Source organism: Pelobates fuscus, chromosome 9 (genome assembly GCF_036172605.1).
Source record: "Pelobates fuscus isolate aPelFus1 chromosome 9, aPelFus1.pri, whole genome shotgun sequence".
In the NCBI taxonomy this organism is placed as follows: domain Eukaryota; kingdom Metazoa; phylum Chordata; class Amphibia; order Anura; family Pelobatidae; genus Pelobates; species Pelobates fuscus.
In genome coordinates this window covers 21258107-21278172 of record NC_086325.1, presented here as the reverse complement: position 1 = coordinate 21278172, position 20066 = coordinate 21258107, and the positions used below count along the sequence as shown (strand labels likewise).

At 42.4% G+C, this 20066-nt stretch overlaps 1 protein-coding gene across 1 annotated transcript in view; it reads left to right on the top strand.

Moving 5' to 3' along the window:
* LOC134572486 (H-2 class I histocompatibility antigen, Q9 alpha chain-like) overlaps positions 1–20066 on the top strand; it is a 136046-nt gene that overhangs the window by 38508 nt on the left and 77472 nt on the right. The window contains exon 3 of the mRNA XM_063431476.1: positions 10457–10735. Within this exon, the coding sequence (XP_063287546.1) occupies positions 10457–10735 (279 nt within the window). The remainder of the gene's footprint in view (positions 1–10456; positions 10736–20066) is intronic.

Genomic DNA, 20066 nt, shown 5'->3' with positions numbered 1-20066 from the left:
GTATCAGCTCTCCCGTCCTCCCGCGAGCAATCTGTGTGGAGCGTTGCGCGTTACCATGGCAACGCTCCACGCAGCATCGGGCGGGAGGACAGAAGAGCTGCAGGACCTGTCCCTCTTACCACCACCGGGGATTTATGTGTCCCCCCTTCTTCACATAAGGTAAGCAGAAGGGGGGGGGGATACAAATTGCAATAATATATTTGCAGCACTCCCCCCCCTCCCACACACACACACAAAGCACCCTTTTCACACACACACACACACACACACAACACCCTCTCACACAGCACCCCACACACACAGCATCCCCCCACACAAACACACAGCACTCCACACCCGTACACATAAACACATCCACTGCACCCCTCAATGCAGCATGTGTGTGTGTATGTATTCAGCAGTTTGCGTGTACTCGTCAGTCTTTCTGTACTCTGCATTCTGTCTGTGTGTGTGTGTGTGTGTGTATTCACCAGTCTGTCTGTATGTGTATTCAGCAGTGTGTGTATTCAGCAGTCTTTATGTATTGAGCAGTCTGTGTGTGTATATAGTGGACTGTGTGTAAGTTTTCAGCAGTCTGTGTGTATGTTTGTGTGTGCATGTATGCAGCAGACTGTGTGCATGTATTCAACGGAATGTGTGTGTCGGTGTGTATGTATTTTATGTATTGCATTTGTTGGAGATACTAATAAATATCAGCCTAATTTTATCTATAATTTTAATTTTTATTCCTGTGAGATGTGTTTAGGCAGGGCCCCAGTGCACTGCTTTGCCCGGGGGCCCATAATGTTGTTAAGGTGGCACTGGTGGGTGGGATGGAGGGCTGCGAGGGAGCACTGACTTACGTGCTGTTACAGCACTCCTCCCTCCATTGATGCTGCCGGGAGACAGGAAATTACTTAAATCAGGCGGCGCCGCCTGATTGACGTAATTTCCTATTTTGCCAGCAGCATCAGCGGAGGGAGCAGTGCTGGAACAGCACGTAAGTCAGTGCTCCCTCGCGCCCACACCCCCTTACAGCAGCGGGAAGGAGGTAGGGAGCCTTGGAAGACCTCAACCTCCCATCCGCACCAAAAACATGCTGGGGTAGTGAGGGGAAGATCATAAACAAATATGAATACCGCACTCAAAAAGATAATTAGGCAATAAAACTTATTGCTAATCACGCTTTAAATTCAAAATATTTATTGTATTAGTTTTAGATAAATTCATAAAGGTAATAGTATATCCTCATAGTAATACTCATTTCAAACTATATACATATATATACACACACAGAATCCTCCCTCATCTGTGATAAAGTTCATGATATATACACATCAATGTACAATAGGTAATGATCCAAAAAATAGAAAAATAGAAAAAACTCTGAGAAAAAATGAATTAATAATAAGAAAAAATATATGAAAAAATAGAAAAAATAGAGAAAAAAGTGAAAAAATAGAGAAAATCTGAAAAGTAGCAAAAAGTAATAATAATGAAACGAAAAAAGTGAAAAAAAATTATAAGAAAAAATAGAAAAAATAGAAAAAATAATAATAATGCAGTCCTAACAAGGTAGTAGTCCAGAATATAGTGCACTATATATTTCACTTGATAATGGATGGATCTCACCAATGTATCAGTGGCTGTATGATGTCCATAGTAGGAGGATGCTGAAGATTGCAGATGGTAATGTCATGAAAGAGGATGAAAAGAGATGTTGGAAGTTTCCTGCTCAATATACAGCGATCACTCCGTCATCAGTGTGCTGTATGATCCGGTCAGTCAGTCAGGTCACTGGGTAATCCTTAGAATGTGCTGCTATGTAATCCGGTCAGATAGGCAGGTCCCTGGGTAGTCCAGTATATGGGCGGGTAATCCTTTGAATGGGCATGGGCTGCGCGCTCGGGACGTACGTGTCCCTTCGATGGCCCCTGTTCTCTCCGTGCTATTGAAGATGCGGATATGTGGGTTTATATGTTTTGAAATTGGCGGCTAATTTCCGCCGTGTCCATCCCGTGAACCTACTTCCGCATTCTGACGTCAGCGTGCGTCTTGCGTCATGCGTTTTTTTCAAAACAAACTTTATTGTCCATAACCATTCTACACATATAAACACCATAGTACATTAAACCACCACGCTAATTGCTTTATACTGAATAACTCCATATTATGATTTATATGAAATTAAAAAAGCATCTACAGTGGACCTAAATGGTAAATAAACTTTAATCTAGTTAAATAGTTTATACACCGTAGTGGTAATTTACATACAGAAGACAAAAATAACTAATGAGGGAAGGAGAGAAAAGACTGTCAATACGTTATTTAGCTGAACAGCATATCTTAATTGCACCATTGTAGTATATGTCAGTAATAACAACAACCGATTACTCAAAATAATACAGACTCATAAAGAACAGTAAAAATAATAATAAATAAATAAAGAACAGAAAACAATTCTTTTCAAGGAATCTCTAACTGATAACCACTAATTATAAAGCTCACCTGTAACAGATGATCAAGGGTAAGAAACTGCAAAAAATCTGTAGGTATAAGCCAGTTAAACCACCAGCTATATGAAGAAGAAAAAAGGAAGAACAATTATCTTTATCATGTATAAAGGAGGGGAAAGAAAAAATTAATTAATTAAAAAATAATAAACGCGTATACACTAAAGTATAGGTATGCAACTCACCTGTCTCACAATGCCCCACAGTGCCCCCGGGCCATGTGTGTGAGGGACCCTGTGCTGCTGGCAGGTAGCGGACCCTATTGGGGTCAAAGTGTTGGCAGGAAAGAGCACCGGACCATGACTGGTCAAGGAGAGCCTCTGTAAGGAGCACAAAATCATAGAGCAGACAAAAGTGAAAAAATGAACGTCTTATAAGAAATGTTTAAGATCGTAATCTTCATTAAGTCCTAATGGTGACAAGGTCTCCAAGGTACTTATCCATTTGGTTTTTCTCTGGAGTAAGAGCTTCTGTCTGTCTCTCCCCCTACGTAGGGGTGGGATTCTATCTAAGATTTGAAACCTCAATTGGTTTACATTATGGCCATGCATTTTAAGATGTCTGGGTACCGGAGCCTCCACTTTATTATGTTGTAATGCTGCCCTAATGCTCCTTTTATGCTCCCCTATCCGCTCTTTCACTGGCCTGATGGTCTCCCCCACATATCAGGCCAGTGAAAGAGCGGATAGGGGAGCATAAAATTATTTTTTTATTATTTTTTAATTAATTAATTTTTTCTTTCCCCTCCTTTATACATGATAAAGATAATTGTTCTTCCTTTTTTCTTCTTCATATAGCTGGTGGTTTAACTGGCTTATACCTACAGATTTTTTGCAGTTTCTTACCCTTGATCATCTGTTACAGGTGATCTTTATAATTAGTGGTTATCAGTTAGAGATTCCTTGAAAAGAATTGTTTTCTGTTCTTTATTTATTTATTATTATTTTTACTGTTCTTTATGAGTCTGTATTATTTTGAGTAATCGGTTGTTGTTATTACTGACATATACTACAATGGTGCAATTAAGATATGCTGTTCAGCTAAATAACGTATTGACAGTCTTTTCTCTCCTTCCCTCATTAGTTATTTTTGTCTTCTGTATGTAAATTACCACTACGGTGTATAAACTATTTAACTAGATTAAAGTTTATTTACCATTTAGGTCCACTGTAGATGCTTTTTTAATTTCATATAAATCATAATATGGAGTTATTCAGTATAAAGCAATTAGCGTGGTGGTTTAATGTACTATGGTGTTTATATGTGTAGAATGGTTATGGACAATAAAGTTTGTTTTGAAAAAAACGCATGACGCAAGACGCACGCTGACGTCAGAATGCGGAAGTAGGTCCACGGGATGGACGCGGCGGAAATTAGCCGCCAATTTCAAAACATATAAACCCACATATCCGCATCTTCAATAGGACGGAGAGAACAGGGGCCAGCGAAGGGACATGTACGTCCCGAGCGCGCAGCCCATGCCCATTCAAAGGATTACCCGCCCATATACTGGACTACCCAGGGACCTGCCTATCTGACCGGATTACATAGCAGCACATTTTAAGGATTACCCAGTGACCTGACTGACTGACCGGATCATACAGCACACTGATGACGGAGTGATCGCTGTATATTGAGCAGGAAACTTCCAACATCTCTTTTCATCCTCTTTCATGACATTACCATCTGCAATCTTCAGCATCCTCCTACTATGGACATCATACAGCCACTGATACATTGGTGAGATCCATCCATTATCAAGTGAAATATATAGTGCACTATATTCTGGACTACTACCTTGTTAGGACTGCATTATTATTATTTTTTCTATTTTTTCTTATAATTTTTTTTCACTTTTTTCGTTTCATTATTATTACTTTTTGCTACTTTTCAGATTTTCTCTATTTTTTCACTTTTTTTCTCTATTTTTTCATATATTTTTTCTTATTATTAATTCATTTTTTCTCAGAGTTTTTTCTATTTTTCTATTTTTTGGATCATTACCTATTGTACATTGATGTGTATATATTATGAACTTTATCACAGATGAGGGAGGATTCTGTGTGTGTGTATATATATATGTATATAGTTTGAAATGAGTATTACTATGAGGATATACTATTACCTTTATGAATTTATCTAAAACTAATACAATAAATATTTTGAATTTAAAGCGTGATTAGCAATAAGTTTTATTGCCTAATTATCTTTTTGAGTGCGGTATTCATATTTGTTTATGATTGTTATTAGGAGGCTATTGTGGGGTTAAGCCTCGAATACCTGCACCTTGCGTAATTGAGTGCCAGCACACAGAGTGTTCTAGTGAGGGGAAGATGCCTAGGGAAGAGAAGAGGAAAATCTGGGGGAGAGAAGAGGAGGAGGAGATGCTGCGGGGAGAGAAGAGGAGGAGGAGATGCTGCGGGGAGAGAAGAGGAGGAGGAGATGCTGCGGGGAGAGAAGAGGAGGAGGAGATGCTGAGGGGAGAGAAGAGGAGGAGGAGATGCTGCGGGGAGAGAAGAGGAGGAGGAGATGCTGCGGGGAGAGAAGAGGAGGAGGAGATGCTGCGGGGAGAGAAGAGGAGGAGGAGATGCTGCGGGGAGAGAAGAGGAGGAGGAGATGCTGCGGGGAGAGAAGAGGAGGAGGAGATGCTGCGGGGAGAGAAGAGGAGGAGGAGATGCTGCGGGGAGAGAAGAGGAGGAGGAGATGCTGCGGGGAGAGAAGAGGAGGAGGAGATGCTGGGGGAGAGAAGAGGAGGAGGAGATGCTGGGGGAGAGAAGAGGAGGAGGAGATGCTGGGGGAGAGAAGAGGAGGAGGAGATGCTGGGGGAGAGAAGAGGAGGAGGAGATGCTGGGGGAGAGAAGAGGAGATGCTGGGGGGGGGGGGGGGGGGGAGAGGCTTATCCCCGCTGTATGGGGGACGTACCTAGGAGCCCAGGGAGTCCCCCTCTGTCCTCTTCGGCCCCCCTGGGCCATGTGATCGCGAGGTCCTTGCGAGGAGGACCCTGCAATCACATGGACGGCATAGCAGGACCCCTGCTGCCTGAAAAAAATAGAAAAAAAATTTAAAACAGTGTAAAATAACATTATATATACTTAGATCATATATATAATAAATATATATATGATCTAAGTATATATATATACACATATACACACATACACATAAATACACATACACTGTCTATGTGTATTTTAATATTAATATATACATAATTATATATATATATTAATATCAAAATACACGTTCAATGATACTGATTATATATATAATTTTCATTATATATATATATATTTATATATAATAAAAAATAAATATATAAATACGTTAAAAAATAAAATTAAAAAAATAATAAATAGATAAAAATATATAAACATGCGTAATTTCGTTCTAACTGTATTTTAAAATTAATATATATATTAATATCAAAATACATGTAGAACGAAATAATATATATATCTATATACATAAGTATATACGTATATATCACTATATATACATAAAAATAATTTTAAAAAATTATATATATATATATATACACACATACACATATATATATATATATATATATATATAAATAATTCTACGTATATATTTATGTAATAATTTTACATAATTAGGTCATTTTATTAATTACAATTTGCAGGACCTGCCTGACAACCCAGGCCGAAAGTTCAGGGAATTAAATTTTCTAGCACTATATTTAACCCTGTAACTTTCCAAGACACCATAAAACCTGTACATGGGGGGTACTGTTTTACTCGGAAGACTTCGCTGAACACAAATATTAGTGTTTCAATACAGTAAAATATATTACAACGACGATATCGTCAGTGACAGTGACATTTTTTGCATTTTTCACACACAAATGGCACTTACACTGACGATATCATTGTTGTGATAGGTTTTACTGTTTTGAAACATTAATATTTGTGTTCAGCGAAGTCTCCTGAGTATAACAGTACCCCTCATGTACAGGTTTTATGGTGTTTTCAAAAGTTACAGAGTCAAATATAAGGTTTGCGTTTCAGTTTTTTCACATTAAAGTTCACCAGGTTGCCTTTGAGACCGTATGGTAGCCCAGGAATGAAAATTATCCCCATGATGGCATACCATTTGCAATAGTAGACAACCCAGGGTATTGCAAATAGGGTATGTTCAGTTTTTTTAGTAGCCACTTAGTCACAAACACTGGCCAAAATTTGCGTTCAAATTGGTTTTTTGCATTTTCAAATATTAACACTAACTTTGGCCAGTGTTTGTGACCAAGTGGCTTCTAATAAAGATTGGACATACTCCATTTGCAATACCTTGGGTTGTGTACTTTTGCAAATGGTATGCCATCATGGGGGTAATTCTTATTCCTGGGCTACCATATGGTCTCAAAGGCAACGTAACCAATCTGGCGAATTTCAATGTGAAAAAACTGAAATATGTAACACGCTATATTTGACCCTGTAACTTCCCAAAACACCATAAAACCTGTACATAGGGGGTACTGTTTTACACGTGAGACATCGCTGAATACAAATATGTGTATTGTATTGCATTAAGAGCAAACAGTATTTTGACACACAGTTAAAATGTCACGTAGAACTAAAAAAATTAAAAAAAATCTTATTTTCTCCCATTTTTTTCATATTAAATTATGTTCCATACCTAAATATTTGATGTTAAATGAAAGCCCTGTTTCCCCTGAATAAAATGATATATAATAAGTGTGGGTGCATTTAATATGAAAGAGGTGAATTACGGTTGGACAGACATATAGCGCAAATGCCAGGTTTTGTTTACGTTTTTTTTGGATCACAACTTGTACATTTGGCTGCGGTCTTAAGGGGTTAATAATAATGATAATAGTAAAAGCTGGAGAGATCGAGTCTCCATGGAAACCGCTAGGGTTACGTTTATTCATTACCATGAACCAGTAAACAAAGGGGGATATGGGGGGGCGGGGGTTCTAATACTAAAAAGTAATTGAAACTTATTTCTCCAATTTAAACAGAGATGAAAACACCGGAGTCATTTTAAACTAGTAGACAGCCACTAGAGGAGGACTTAACCCCGCAATGTAAATATTGCAGTTTCTGAAAACTGCAATAATTACACTTGCAGGGTTAAGGGCAGTGGGAGTTGGCACCCAGAGCACTCCAATGGGCATAGGTGGTCTGGGTGCCTGGAGTGTCCCTATAAACCCAGTACTTATAGCACTTCTGGTTCTGTCCATTCAGCAATGGATTTACAAAACCGAATTCTTTTTACCAACTGCAGGATTCCGGTTATATAGTGATGAAATACCTAAAAAGTACAAATTATTAGTGGGCTAATACATATATAGAAAGAAATAAAATAACTTAAAATGCCCAATGTTATTGTACAACAGGACATCAATAATGGCGGTAACTAGTGATGTCCCGAACAGTTCGCCGCGAACCGTTCTCCGGCGAACATAGCGTGTTCGCGCTTGCGAACACGCGCGATGTTTGGTCCGCCCCCTATTCGTCATGGAGGTGGGAGGGTCTGGGAGGGAGGGTCTGCTGCTGATTGGCTGGAATGTGTCTGCTGACTGTGAGGTACAGGGTCAAAGTTTACTCAATGATGACGAATAGGGGGCGGACCGAACACGCTATGTTCGCCAGCGAATGGATCGTTCGGGACATCACTAGCGGTAACATGTCTGATGTGAAGTTTTAAATATATTTTAATTGATTTTTAGGAATGTTTTCAATAAACTAGCAATTTTTACATTTGATTCAAGTATTAGCATTTTTATTACATTTTTTCTATTTGTATTTCATTTACCTGGATATATCGGAGGAAAATAGAAAAATCCTTTATTAATACTGAGGATTATGTCAAAAGATCTCAGACTGCCAGAGACTGCTCTCTGTGTAATAGTAACTGTGTTTCTAATTCCTCCTTAAAGATCTAGGAGTTAAAGGGACACTATAGTCACCCAGAACACTTCAACACAACGAAGTGGTCTGGGTGCCAGGTCCCTCTAGGGAGAGAGAAACTGCTATGTTTACATTTGGGATTAAGCCAGCCTCTAGTGGCTGTCTTCCGGACAGCCACTAGTGGCGCATCTGCAATGATTGAGGCATATTATGCCTCAATCACGCAGAGTGTCCGTAGCAAAGCATTGAAAAATGCTTTCCTACAGACACTTTGAATGCGCGGGCGGCAATGCCCGCATGCGCATTCGGCTCCTGTGACGTCAGACGAGGATGCTGACGTCGGCGGGGGAGGAGAGGTAAGGGAGCCCGGAGCTGGAATTAGGTGAGCTACTGAAGGGGTTTTACCCTTTCAGCGCCATGGGAGGGGGACCCTGAGGGTAATATAGTGTCAGGAAAATCGATTTGTTTTCCTGACTCTATAGTGTCCCTTTATGGACTGATCTCTGAGTAATAGTAAGTTTGTTTCTTGAATGCTGAGTGTATTCTGATACTTTAGTAGTATGTTCCATTTCTAGCCACTAGATGGCGACATAATACATATAATAACGTGAAAGTTTCTATTGTGTAAAAAAAAATATATATTTTTTTTTTTATTCTTTATTTTTACAAGGCAAGGTAACAACATAGTTAACACAGGCTTATGAACATATTAATTTATCGTCATATAACAATGGGTCCGTGATGACACAGTAAAAAGATGCAACATACATTCGAGATATCTAGTATTTGCGTTAAAATCTGCATTTGTACAAGTTAGCGTTTGTGTTGTCCTGCCAGGATTTTTTTAATGGTGGAATAAAACATGATGTATGATACAGAGTATAGCCTACCAACTAATACCAGCCCATTGACACAATCTGAGCCAGTCTTGTTTTCGGAAGCTCTATCTTAAACCCACCATCTGCCTCGTTCCTATAATGAGTATGTGATCATGAAATTTTTGCTCTTCCAGGTATATGTAATACCCTGCAATGAGTCCATGTCGCCAAAGTCATTGCATCTGGTAGTGGGTCGAATTACCATTGGTAGGCATAGTGTAGAAAAGGAGAAATGTGAGTGTAGGAAAAGGAGGTAACTAGGGGAAAAGGGAGAAGAGAGGGAGTAGCCCCCGGAGGGGGAGAAACGAGGTGATAAGAACAGAGAAAGCGAGGGAGGGGGTATTCTGGTTGTCTAGGGTGCGGGGCGAGCCGAGTGCGCCGCCACAGCCCCACCACCTCGTGGGAATCTTTGACCCCGTCCCCCTACATTGCCCTCTATCCATGGGCCCCAGATTTTTTCAAACTTCTTCATGGTGCCCCTGACCTGTGCCGTCAATTTGTCAATTAGGAAGGTGTCCTTAATATTATCCAGTCCCTCCCCCATGGATCACACTATAGTTCGTGTCTGTGCAGAGGGATCCAGGGTATGAGGGCGCACTCACCATGTCAGCACTGCTAGCTGTCACTAACACTCATAACACACTCGGCATATCCTTGTAGTACTTAGTCACTGTTATTACCCGAATCACTCACACTCCCGGTATCCCTCACACTCAGCGTCTGTCACTCTCTCTCACACTCAGCGTCTGTCACTCTCACTCACACTCAGCGTCTGTCACTCTCTCTCACACTCAGCGTCTGTCACTCTCTCTCACACTCAGCGCCTGTCACTCTCTCTCACACTCAGCGTCTGTCACTCTCTCACACTCAGCGCCTGTCACTCTCTCTCACACTCAGTGTCTGTCACTCTCTCTCACACTCAGTGTCTGTCACTCTCTCACACTCAGCGCCTGTCACTCTCTCTCACACTCAGCGTCTGTCACTCTCTCACACTCAGCGCCTGTCACTCTCTCTCACACTCAGTGTCTGTCACTCTCTCTCACACTCAGCGTCTGTCACTCTCTCACACTCAGCGCCTGTCACTCTCTCTCACACTCAGTGTCTGTCACTCTCTCTCACACTCAGTGTCTGTCACTCTCCCTCACACTCAGCGCCTGTCACTCTCTCTCACACTCAGTGTCTGTGTTTGCAGGTTATCACTCTGTCCAGAACATGTACGGCTGTGAGCTGAGAGATGATGGCAGTATCGGGGGGTATAATCAGCACGGTTATGACGGGAAGGATTTCCTGGCTCTGGATACCGAGCGCTGGGTTTATTATCCGCTCTCAGCTCAGGCTCAGCTCACCACACAGAGATGGAACAGCCCGGAGGTGAGACAGGGGGAGAGAAACAAGAATTACCTGGAGAATCTCTGCATCGAATCACTGAGAAAATACATCCAGTACGGCAAGGAGGAGCTGGACAGGAGAGGTGGGTGCTGGGTATGGGGGAGGGGCTACACGGCAAGGGGGAGGGGCTGCACGGGGAGGTGGGGCTGGGTATGGGGGATGGGCTAAACGGGGGAGGTGGGTGCTGGGTATGGGGGAGGGGCTACACGGGGAGGTGGGGGCTGGGTATGGGGGAGGGGCTACACGGGGAGGTGGGTATGGGGGAGGAGCTACACGTGGGAGGTGGGTATGGGGGAGGGGCTACATGGGGGGACACACACAGTGCTCATTAACTATACATACCAAGATAGCACACACAGTGCTCATTAACTATACATACCAAGATAGCACGCACAGTGCTCATTAACTATACATACCAAGATAGCACGCACAGTGCTCATTAACTATACATACCAAGATAGCACGCACAGTGCTCATTAACTATACATACCAAGATAGCACACACAGTGCTCATTAACTATACATACCAAGATAGCACACACAGTGCTCATTAACTATACATACCAAGATAGCACACACAGTGCTCATTAACTATACATACCAAGATAGCACACACAGTGCTCATTAACTATACATACCAAGATAGCACACACAGTGCTCATTAACTATACATACCAAGATAGCACACACAGCGCTCATTAACTATACATACCAAGATAGCACACACAGCGCTCATTAACTATACATACCAAGATAGCGCACACACAGTGCTCATTAACTATACATACCAAGATAGCACGCACAGCGCTCATTAACTATACATACCAAGATAGCACGCACAGCGCTCATTAACTATACATACCAAGATAGCACACAGTGCTCAGTAACTATACATACCAAGATAGCACACAGTGCTCAGTAACTATACATACCAAGATAGCACACAGTGCTCAGTAACTATACATACCAAGATAGCACACACAGTGCTCAGTAACTATACATACCAAGATAGCACACACAGTGCTCAGTAACTATACATACCAAGATAGCACACACAGTGCTCAGTAACTATACATACCAAGATAGCACACACAGTGCTCAGTAACTATACATACCAAGATAGCACACACAGTGCTCAGTAACTATACATACCAAGATAGCACACACAGTGCTCAGTAACTATACATACCAAGATAGCACACACAGTGCTCAGTAACTATACATACCAAGATAGCACACACAGTGCTCAGTAACTATACATACCAAGATAGCACACACAGTGCTCATTAACTATACATACCAAGATAGCACACACAGTGCTCATTAACTATACATACCAAGATAGCACACACAGTGCTCATTAACTATACATACCAAGATAGCACACACAGTGCTCATTAACTATACATACCAAGATAGCACACACAGTGCTCATTAACTATACATACCAAGATAGCACACACAGTGCTCATTAACTATACATACCAAGATAGCACACACAGTGCTCATTAACTATACATACCAAGATAGCACACACAGTGCTCATTAACTATACATACCAAGATAGCACACACAGTGCTCATTAACTATACATACCAAGATAGCACACACAGTGCTCATTAACTATACATACCAAGATAGCACACACAGTGCTCATTAACTATACATACCAAGATAGCACACACAGTGCTCATTAACTATACATACCAAGATAGCACACACAGTGCTCATTAACTATACATACCAAGATAGCACACACAGTGCTCATTAACTATACATACCAAGATAGCACACACAGTGCTCATTAACTATACATACCAAGATAGCACACACAGTGCTCATTAACTATACATACCAAGATAGCACACACAGTGCTCATTAACTATACATACCAAGATAGCACACACAGTGCTCATTAACTATACATACCAAGATAGTGATGTAGATTAATTTAGAAATAAACAAATATGTTTAAATGTCTATCTGTTCCTGTCCAAATCTGAGATGATTAAATTGCGTATACGCAGAAGTAAGTTCACACTGACACATGCAGTTCAGGTTAAAAATAACTTCAGAAAATGTTATGGCATCTGGCAAAAAACAGGCTTGCAAGCCCTTATAAGAGCAGAATTACATCATCATTGAATATCAAAATTACAGCAAATAGACATCATTAATTGGATTAAATGTTAAGTGGCTATGTCAATGTCCACCCATCAATATTATTAATTGGCTCAGGGATTTGAGTGACTAGTGGGGCATCCTCCCATCATGGGATGTCGTAATTTCTGACCAGGATTCAGTCGCCATTGCTCTTTAGCACGAGGCTTTACTCGATGGGAGGGGGAATCTGGCAGCTAGCCATTTTGAGTACTTGGCATGGTTTTTGGGCAGTTAGTGATGTCAGACTCGTGATCAGGCTCAGGGTTCTTTTGCCATGCCACTGAGAAGGCTGTCAATTCAGCGTCTTGAGCAGATGTGGGTGAGGAAAGTGAAGATGCTTGACGTACCTGATCTTCTGTAGCAACAGCAAATCCAGTATGGTACCTTTCCTCTTTATCCGCAAACAGAGTGGAGTCAGGATCTGGTAAAGCTACTGCATGCTCTGTTGAGAGGTGTCTTGTTTCTTCTTTCATCTGTTCAAAGCAACCATGAGGAGCAGTAGAAGAGGTTTCCTCACCTATTTCTGTGTGAGATTGGGGGGTATTTGTGTTTCTATTTACAGTTCTCTTGCTGGCCCCCCTCTGTAGAGAGCTGTAAATTGATTGTTAGTGTTTCATGTTTTGTTCTAATGAGTCAGGTTCCTTTCATGAGATTTCTGGGGACTTAGTGAAGAAAAACATGAGGGACAGCCACCTCCCAGTGATGATACAGGTGTCTTACTTCCATGGGAATCTGGGTCAGGACCGCACTATTTCCTTGAGAGTGCCCAAAACAGTTCTTTCATGATGAAGTGCACCTCCACCAGTCTGAATAATTTTTCGTTAGTGTGGTATTCCCCCCTGGGAAGTGGCGGAAGAGTGGCCAGAGCAACTTTTCTTCAAAATATAATGTTGTCAGGTAGAGGCAGAGTTGTCTATGAGCGGAGGAAATTGGTAAGGAATAAGAAGGGAGGAAGCATATAAAGGATATAGATATGGTAGTGGGGAGATGGAGGAATGAGTAGTGGATAGAGCGAGAGGGGAAGAAGGTAGAGTAGGAAGGACAGGGGAAGTAGGAAGAGGAGAAGGTGGAGTAGGAGGAGGAGTAGGAGGAGGGGAAGAGGACAAGGTGGAGTAGAGAGAGGAGTAGGAGGAGGAGGGAAGAGTAGAAGGAGGAGAAAGTGGAGTAGGAGGAGTAGAGGGAGGAGTAGGAGGAGAAGGTGGAGTAGAGGGAGGAGTAGGAGGAGAAAGTGGAGTAGAGGGAGGAGTAAGAGCAGGAAGAAGGAGTAGGAGGAGGAGAAGGTGGAGTAGAGGGAGGAGTAGGAGGAGGAGAAGGAGGAATAGAGGAGAAGTAGGAGGAGAGAGGAGAAGGTGGAGTAGAGGGAGGAGTAGGAGGAGAAAGTGGAGTAGAGGGAGGAGTAGAAAGAGAAGGAGTAAGAGCAGGAAGGGAGTGGAAAGAGAAGGAGTAAGAGCAGGAAGAAGGAGTAGGAGGAGGAGAAGGTGGAGTAGAGGGAGGAGTGGGAGGAGAAGTAGGAGGAGAGAGGAGAAGGTGGAGTAGAGGGAGGAGTAGGAGGAGAAAGTGGAGTACTGTAGATGAAGGGGAGGGATCGGTGGAAGGAGTAAGCGGGGGTGGGCAGGTAAGGGAGCAGACAGGTGATGTAGCAATGGAGGATACATCAGAAATCAAGACTAGGTAGAAATGCAATGGGGGCTGCAAATAGCCCATGTACAACAACTATTAACTGGCCCTATGCTTTCCCTAGAGAAAAATAATAAAAGGCTAACATGCTCATCTTGTCTGCACAGGCCTCGAACGTTTCACTCCATGGGTGCCCCGCAGTGGCTAACCCACTACATCTCCCACACCAGACTTGTGCCCGTGGAGACAGACGCTATCCCTGACTCTCGTTCTTTATTCTATTTATTTACCGTATTTTTCGCTACATAAGACGCACTTTTTATCCCCTCAAAAGTGAGGGGAAATGTCTGTGCGTCTTATGGAGCGAATATGAAGTTTTACTTACCTGTCTTGTAGCGTTTCTCGGCAGCACAGGGCGCACCGCGGTACTGGAACTTGAATTTCATGTTCCGGTTTCCGGCGGGACTGAAAGGAAGTGCGCACTCAGCTCAGTGTGCGCACTTCCTTTCAGTGCCGCCGGAAACCGGAACATGAAATTCAAGTTCCAGTACCGCGGTGCGCCCTGTGCTGCCGAGAAACGCTACAAGACAGGTAAGTAATTATGGGAGAAGGGGAGGGGGACAGTATGGGAGAGAAGAGAAGACTATGGTGAGGGGAGGGGAGGGGAGGGGGGATGAAGACTATGGTGAGGGGAGGGGAGGGGGGATGAAGACTATGGGGAGGGGAGGGGGGATGAAGACTATGGGGAGGGGAGGGGAGGGGGGATGAAGACTATGGGGAGGGGAGGGGAGGGGGGATGAAGACTATGGGGAGGGGAGGGGGGATGAAGACTATGGGGAGGGAGGATGAAGACTATGGGGAGGGGAGGGGGGATGAAGACTATGGGGAGGGGAGGGAGGATGAAGACTATGGGGAGGGGAGGGGGGATGAAGACTATGGGGAGGGGAGGGGGGATGAAGACTATGGGGAGGGGAGTGGGGGATGAAGACTATGGGGAGGGGAGGGGGATGAAGACTATGGGGAGGGGGGACACTATGGGACAGGGGAGAAAAAAAATATTCTGAACAAACTGTCCCATAGTAAGAAACACTATGGGACAGTTTGTTCAGAATATATTGTTTTCTGGGTTTCTTCCTCTAAAAACTAGGTGCGTCTTATGGTGAGGTGCGTCTTATGGAGCGAAAAATACGGTATATCTAACATCTCAAAATGTAATTCTTACTTATATCACAAATATACATTATCACAATTTTATGTCTCGCAAATGGGATAAAACTTATTGTACTCTTCACTGATAATGTATTATTTTTTATTATTATTTATTTTTTTTAAGCATACAAACTAGACAAATAACATTGTCTTCTGTGAAATAAATGAAAAAGATAATGGAGATTTTGTTAAGCATTATAAACAGCTATACATTAATTCACCTTTCTTGTTTTCCAGTTTCTGGCTGTTAATGACAATGTGCAATGTAATAGAGCAGCAGGAAATGCTAACAGAATGCTTGGTTGCATAGGGAGAGGTATTAGCAGTAGGAAGAGGGAAATGCTCATGCCATTGTACAGAACACTGGTGAGACCTCACTTGGAGCACTGTATACAGTACTGGAGACCATATCCTCAGAAGGATATGGATACCTTAGAGAGAGTTCAGAGAAGGGCTACTAAACTGGTTCACGGATTGTAGGATAAAACTTACCAGGAAAGGTTAAAGGATCTTAACATGTATAGCTTGGTGGAAAGACGAGACAGGGGGAATATAATAAAGGCATTTGGCATTTAAATACATAAAAGGAAACCACACAGTAAAAGTGGAGACTATATTTAAAAGAAGGAAAACTACCACAACAAGAGGACATCGTCTTAAAAATAGAGGGACAAAGGTTTAAAAATAATATCAGGAAGTATTACTTTACTGAAAGGGTAGTGGATGCATGGAATAGCCTTCCAACTGGAGTGGTAGTGATACCGGAGAAACTGACGGAAGCGAAGCACAGAGAGATGGACACAGGTTTCTTCAGGAAGGAAGAGATTCTTTATTGGATCACCGATCGGGACTCAGAGGGACTAATGTCACCAAAATACAGCAAGTTCTGAGCCCCGGACAATAGTGCAGGCTCCTTATATAGGCACATAACTCCTCCCATATTAAGCTCCACCCGCACATTCTCTTGACCAATCAATACAAATAAGAATTAACTTCCTGCTTGACCGCATGGCCTGTCCAGCACAATGGAGGAGGGGAATACTATATCCTGTATTCTTGCACATGCTCCGTACACTAATGATCGTATCTTGCCTCGTGCAACCAACTGATCGATACGTCAGCATATGCTCGTACACATGCCACGTGGTAATCTCGGCCTACTAAATTTATTTTTACCGAGATTCCACCACATTCCCCCCTTTGATGCCTCTTGATATTTCACAATTACTTGAGGCATCACTTAACCTTAGTTTGCATACACCGCAAGTTACCTTGAACCAGACCAGACTTATCTTATGTTGTGAATCTTCAACACTCATCTTCCTGCACTGGTTCTCCTTGATCTAGAGCCTTATATTTATAGATTGCCATTATCTGTGCAGCAGCCTTCCTCTCTGCTATATTTTCTATCAGGCTTTGCACAGACCTAACTACTAAGGGTATAAGGCACGGCAGGAGTAGACACAACATTAAAATCAGTAGGACTCCACCTACCACTGCCTTAAGCCCTCCAAACCACTCATACCAGCTACCAAACCAACTACTTGGATTATACCCTTTCCATACCTGAGTAGGCACATGCGCTAGTTTAACCATATGGCTAGTAAGCTCAGCTATTGCTTGCCCTTCGTCATCTATTTGAAGACAGCAATTGCTCAGGTTAAACTTCCCACATACACCTCCCTCTACAGCCAAAAGGTAATCCAAGGCTAATCTATTTTGGTAGACTGCTGTCCTCATCCTGGTATTATGCTTCGCTAGAAGATTGAGCGCTTGTGAGGTCTCGTTAGTAATAATCTCAACCACCGCCTGTAAACGTATAATACGGTTGAGCATATAAATAGGGGTTCTATAACCAAAGGTACCATCCTCTGCCCATGTAGCTGGCCCATAATAATCTATAATACGCTGGGGAGGCCATTCATTATCTTCCCAGGCGCCTATCTCTATGGGTCCCCTTTTCTTCCTATGATTCACATCATATACTTTAACACCTAAAGTCTCACCTGTTTCAATAGGTAACAAGAAGAAGGATGGTTTGAGCATACCCAACACACATGCCCCTTCCCAGTCCTGTGGCAACTCCGAATAGGCTTTCTTACCACAGATCCAATACAAATTTGCTGGGGCTTTCCAGGTAGATGTGATGGATAAATCAAACCACACATCCTTTAAATTGGCGTATCTAGCAAACGGGTTAGATGGTTCTGAGACATTTGAAGCCGACCACCAAGTTGTATTCTTTGTATCATCATCATAAGCTTTTTGCCCTAGACAAGTTAATTCTCCTACAGAAGTATTATACATTATTCCTTTCCTTGCTATGCAAACATAACCTATGATGGAGGTCTTTAATCTCCACTCAGATTTACCTCTAACACTCATATGATAATCGGCTTGTGTAGATATTAGTTGGTCAACTGCCTCAGAACCGGACATTACCTCCTTTGCTTCCCAAGGCCATTGGTCTCCCATGTTAGTACCTCCACACACATAGCAGTTGGTAACATTAAGACTACCGGCAATACTTTCGGCTAAATCAATGAACAGGTTTTTAGCGTTATGGGGGATCTTATTATCTATACTCATCTCTTCATAAAAGGAATGGTATACTTGATGAGTTTGGGAGGATACCGTATCAGTCTCTATCCCTATAAACAATACTGTCCCAGGATCTAAACCCGTCCCGTATATTTGAAACCCAAATAAATTGCCATATTTGTCTAAGAACTTGTCAGGATCATTTATAAGTATATGGACTGGGTTGCATTCCATAGACTTACAATATGGGCTGGTAGGCAACTTAGTCACTATCATGTCTTTGTCTACTGTCTGTCCCCAAGTTGCCCACCCCACACAAGACCAATATGGGCAAAAGTTATAGTCTCTATTTGGGCATCTAGGACTCACATATTTATTTTTACTACTGGGACAAATATATTTATCATTAGACCCATACGTCCTCTCCCATCTAAGATCCCCACATACATTCCACGGTTTTCTACCACTTGATATCGCCTTACACGCATCAAATAGCAGAACACCCGAAGAATGTACGGATTCTAACACCGTCTTATTAATTAGGGTCCCCTGAGGATCTCCATTCCTGAGAGTCAACCAAATTGTACGAGGTTGATACTCCGGACTGAAGCACTTAGGTTCTCCTACTCCTAAATGGCACACACTATAGTCTATATTTAGGTATCTACATCTCGATACATCTCCTTTACACTCGTATTGTGAATGCCAAATTAGGGTTTGGGAAATATGGTTACCTGTTCTTGTAGTCTTAATGCATACCTCACAGCTAGGAGTGTCGGTACCTCTACCTTCCTGAATATAAAAATACACATAAATAAACATTATCATCAACACATCTTTCGCCGTCATCCTCAGTCTTCGTCCGTGCGAAGGCACCTCAGCTTCCAGGATGTAAGGGCTGCAGGGAATGGAGTTCTGCTCGTCTTCACAGGAGTCCCTTCGAGACTTTCCTGGCTTATACACTATACGTCGGTGAGCGGACAGGCTTTATTATGGCCGTCTAAACACTCACTTCACCAAATCTCTGTAACAATAAAATTTGTAATCCACAAAGTTCCTCGTTACTCCGACTGAGTAGTGCGTTTTAACCGGATCTTGCAGGGATTCTCTGGATCTGCTGTAACTTGCCAAGAATCGACTGCTGCTGGTTTAACCCTGGAGTGATGCATCCACGGAGTCACTTCGGCTACTTTTATCGCTGTAGGGGTAGACAAAAGAACAACATAAGGACCTCTCCACTTGGGCCCTAACGGTACATTATTCCACTCTTTAATCCACACTTGGTCTCCTGGATGATAACTATGAACAGGGGGATAAATATTCACAGGTAATCTATCTTGTACCCATTTCTGTACCTCCTCCATAGTCTTACCCAACTCTACAACCTGCTGCCGGGTAATTCCTTCTCCCAACTGACTCAAGTCCCCCCTTAAGTTACCAAGTACGGGAGGTGGTCGCCCATACATGATTTCAAAAGGAGAGAGGCCCATCCATTCTGGTAGGGGTACTGCGGATTCGCAATAGAGCTATGGGTAAGAGAACGTTCCACTTGAGTTGGGTTTCCTGACACATTTTAGCCAACTGATTCTTAATAGTTCTATTCATTCTCTCTACCTTACCAGAACTCTGGGGTCTATATGCTGTATGAAGCCTCCACTTTATACCAAGCATATGAGTCAGTTGTTGTAGGCACTGATGAACAAAAGCTGGACCATTGTCCGATCCTATAGAACAGGGTAGTCCATATCGGGGTATTATTTCTCGTAGCAGGAATCTCACAACTTCTCCTGCTTTCTCTGTACGAGTAGGACATGCTTCTACCCAGCCTGAATAGGTGCACACAATTACCAGCAGGTAACGATGACCACCCGATTTAGGCATCA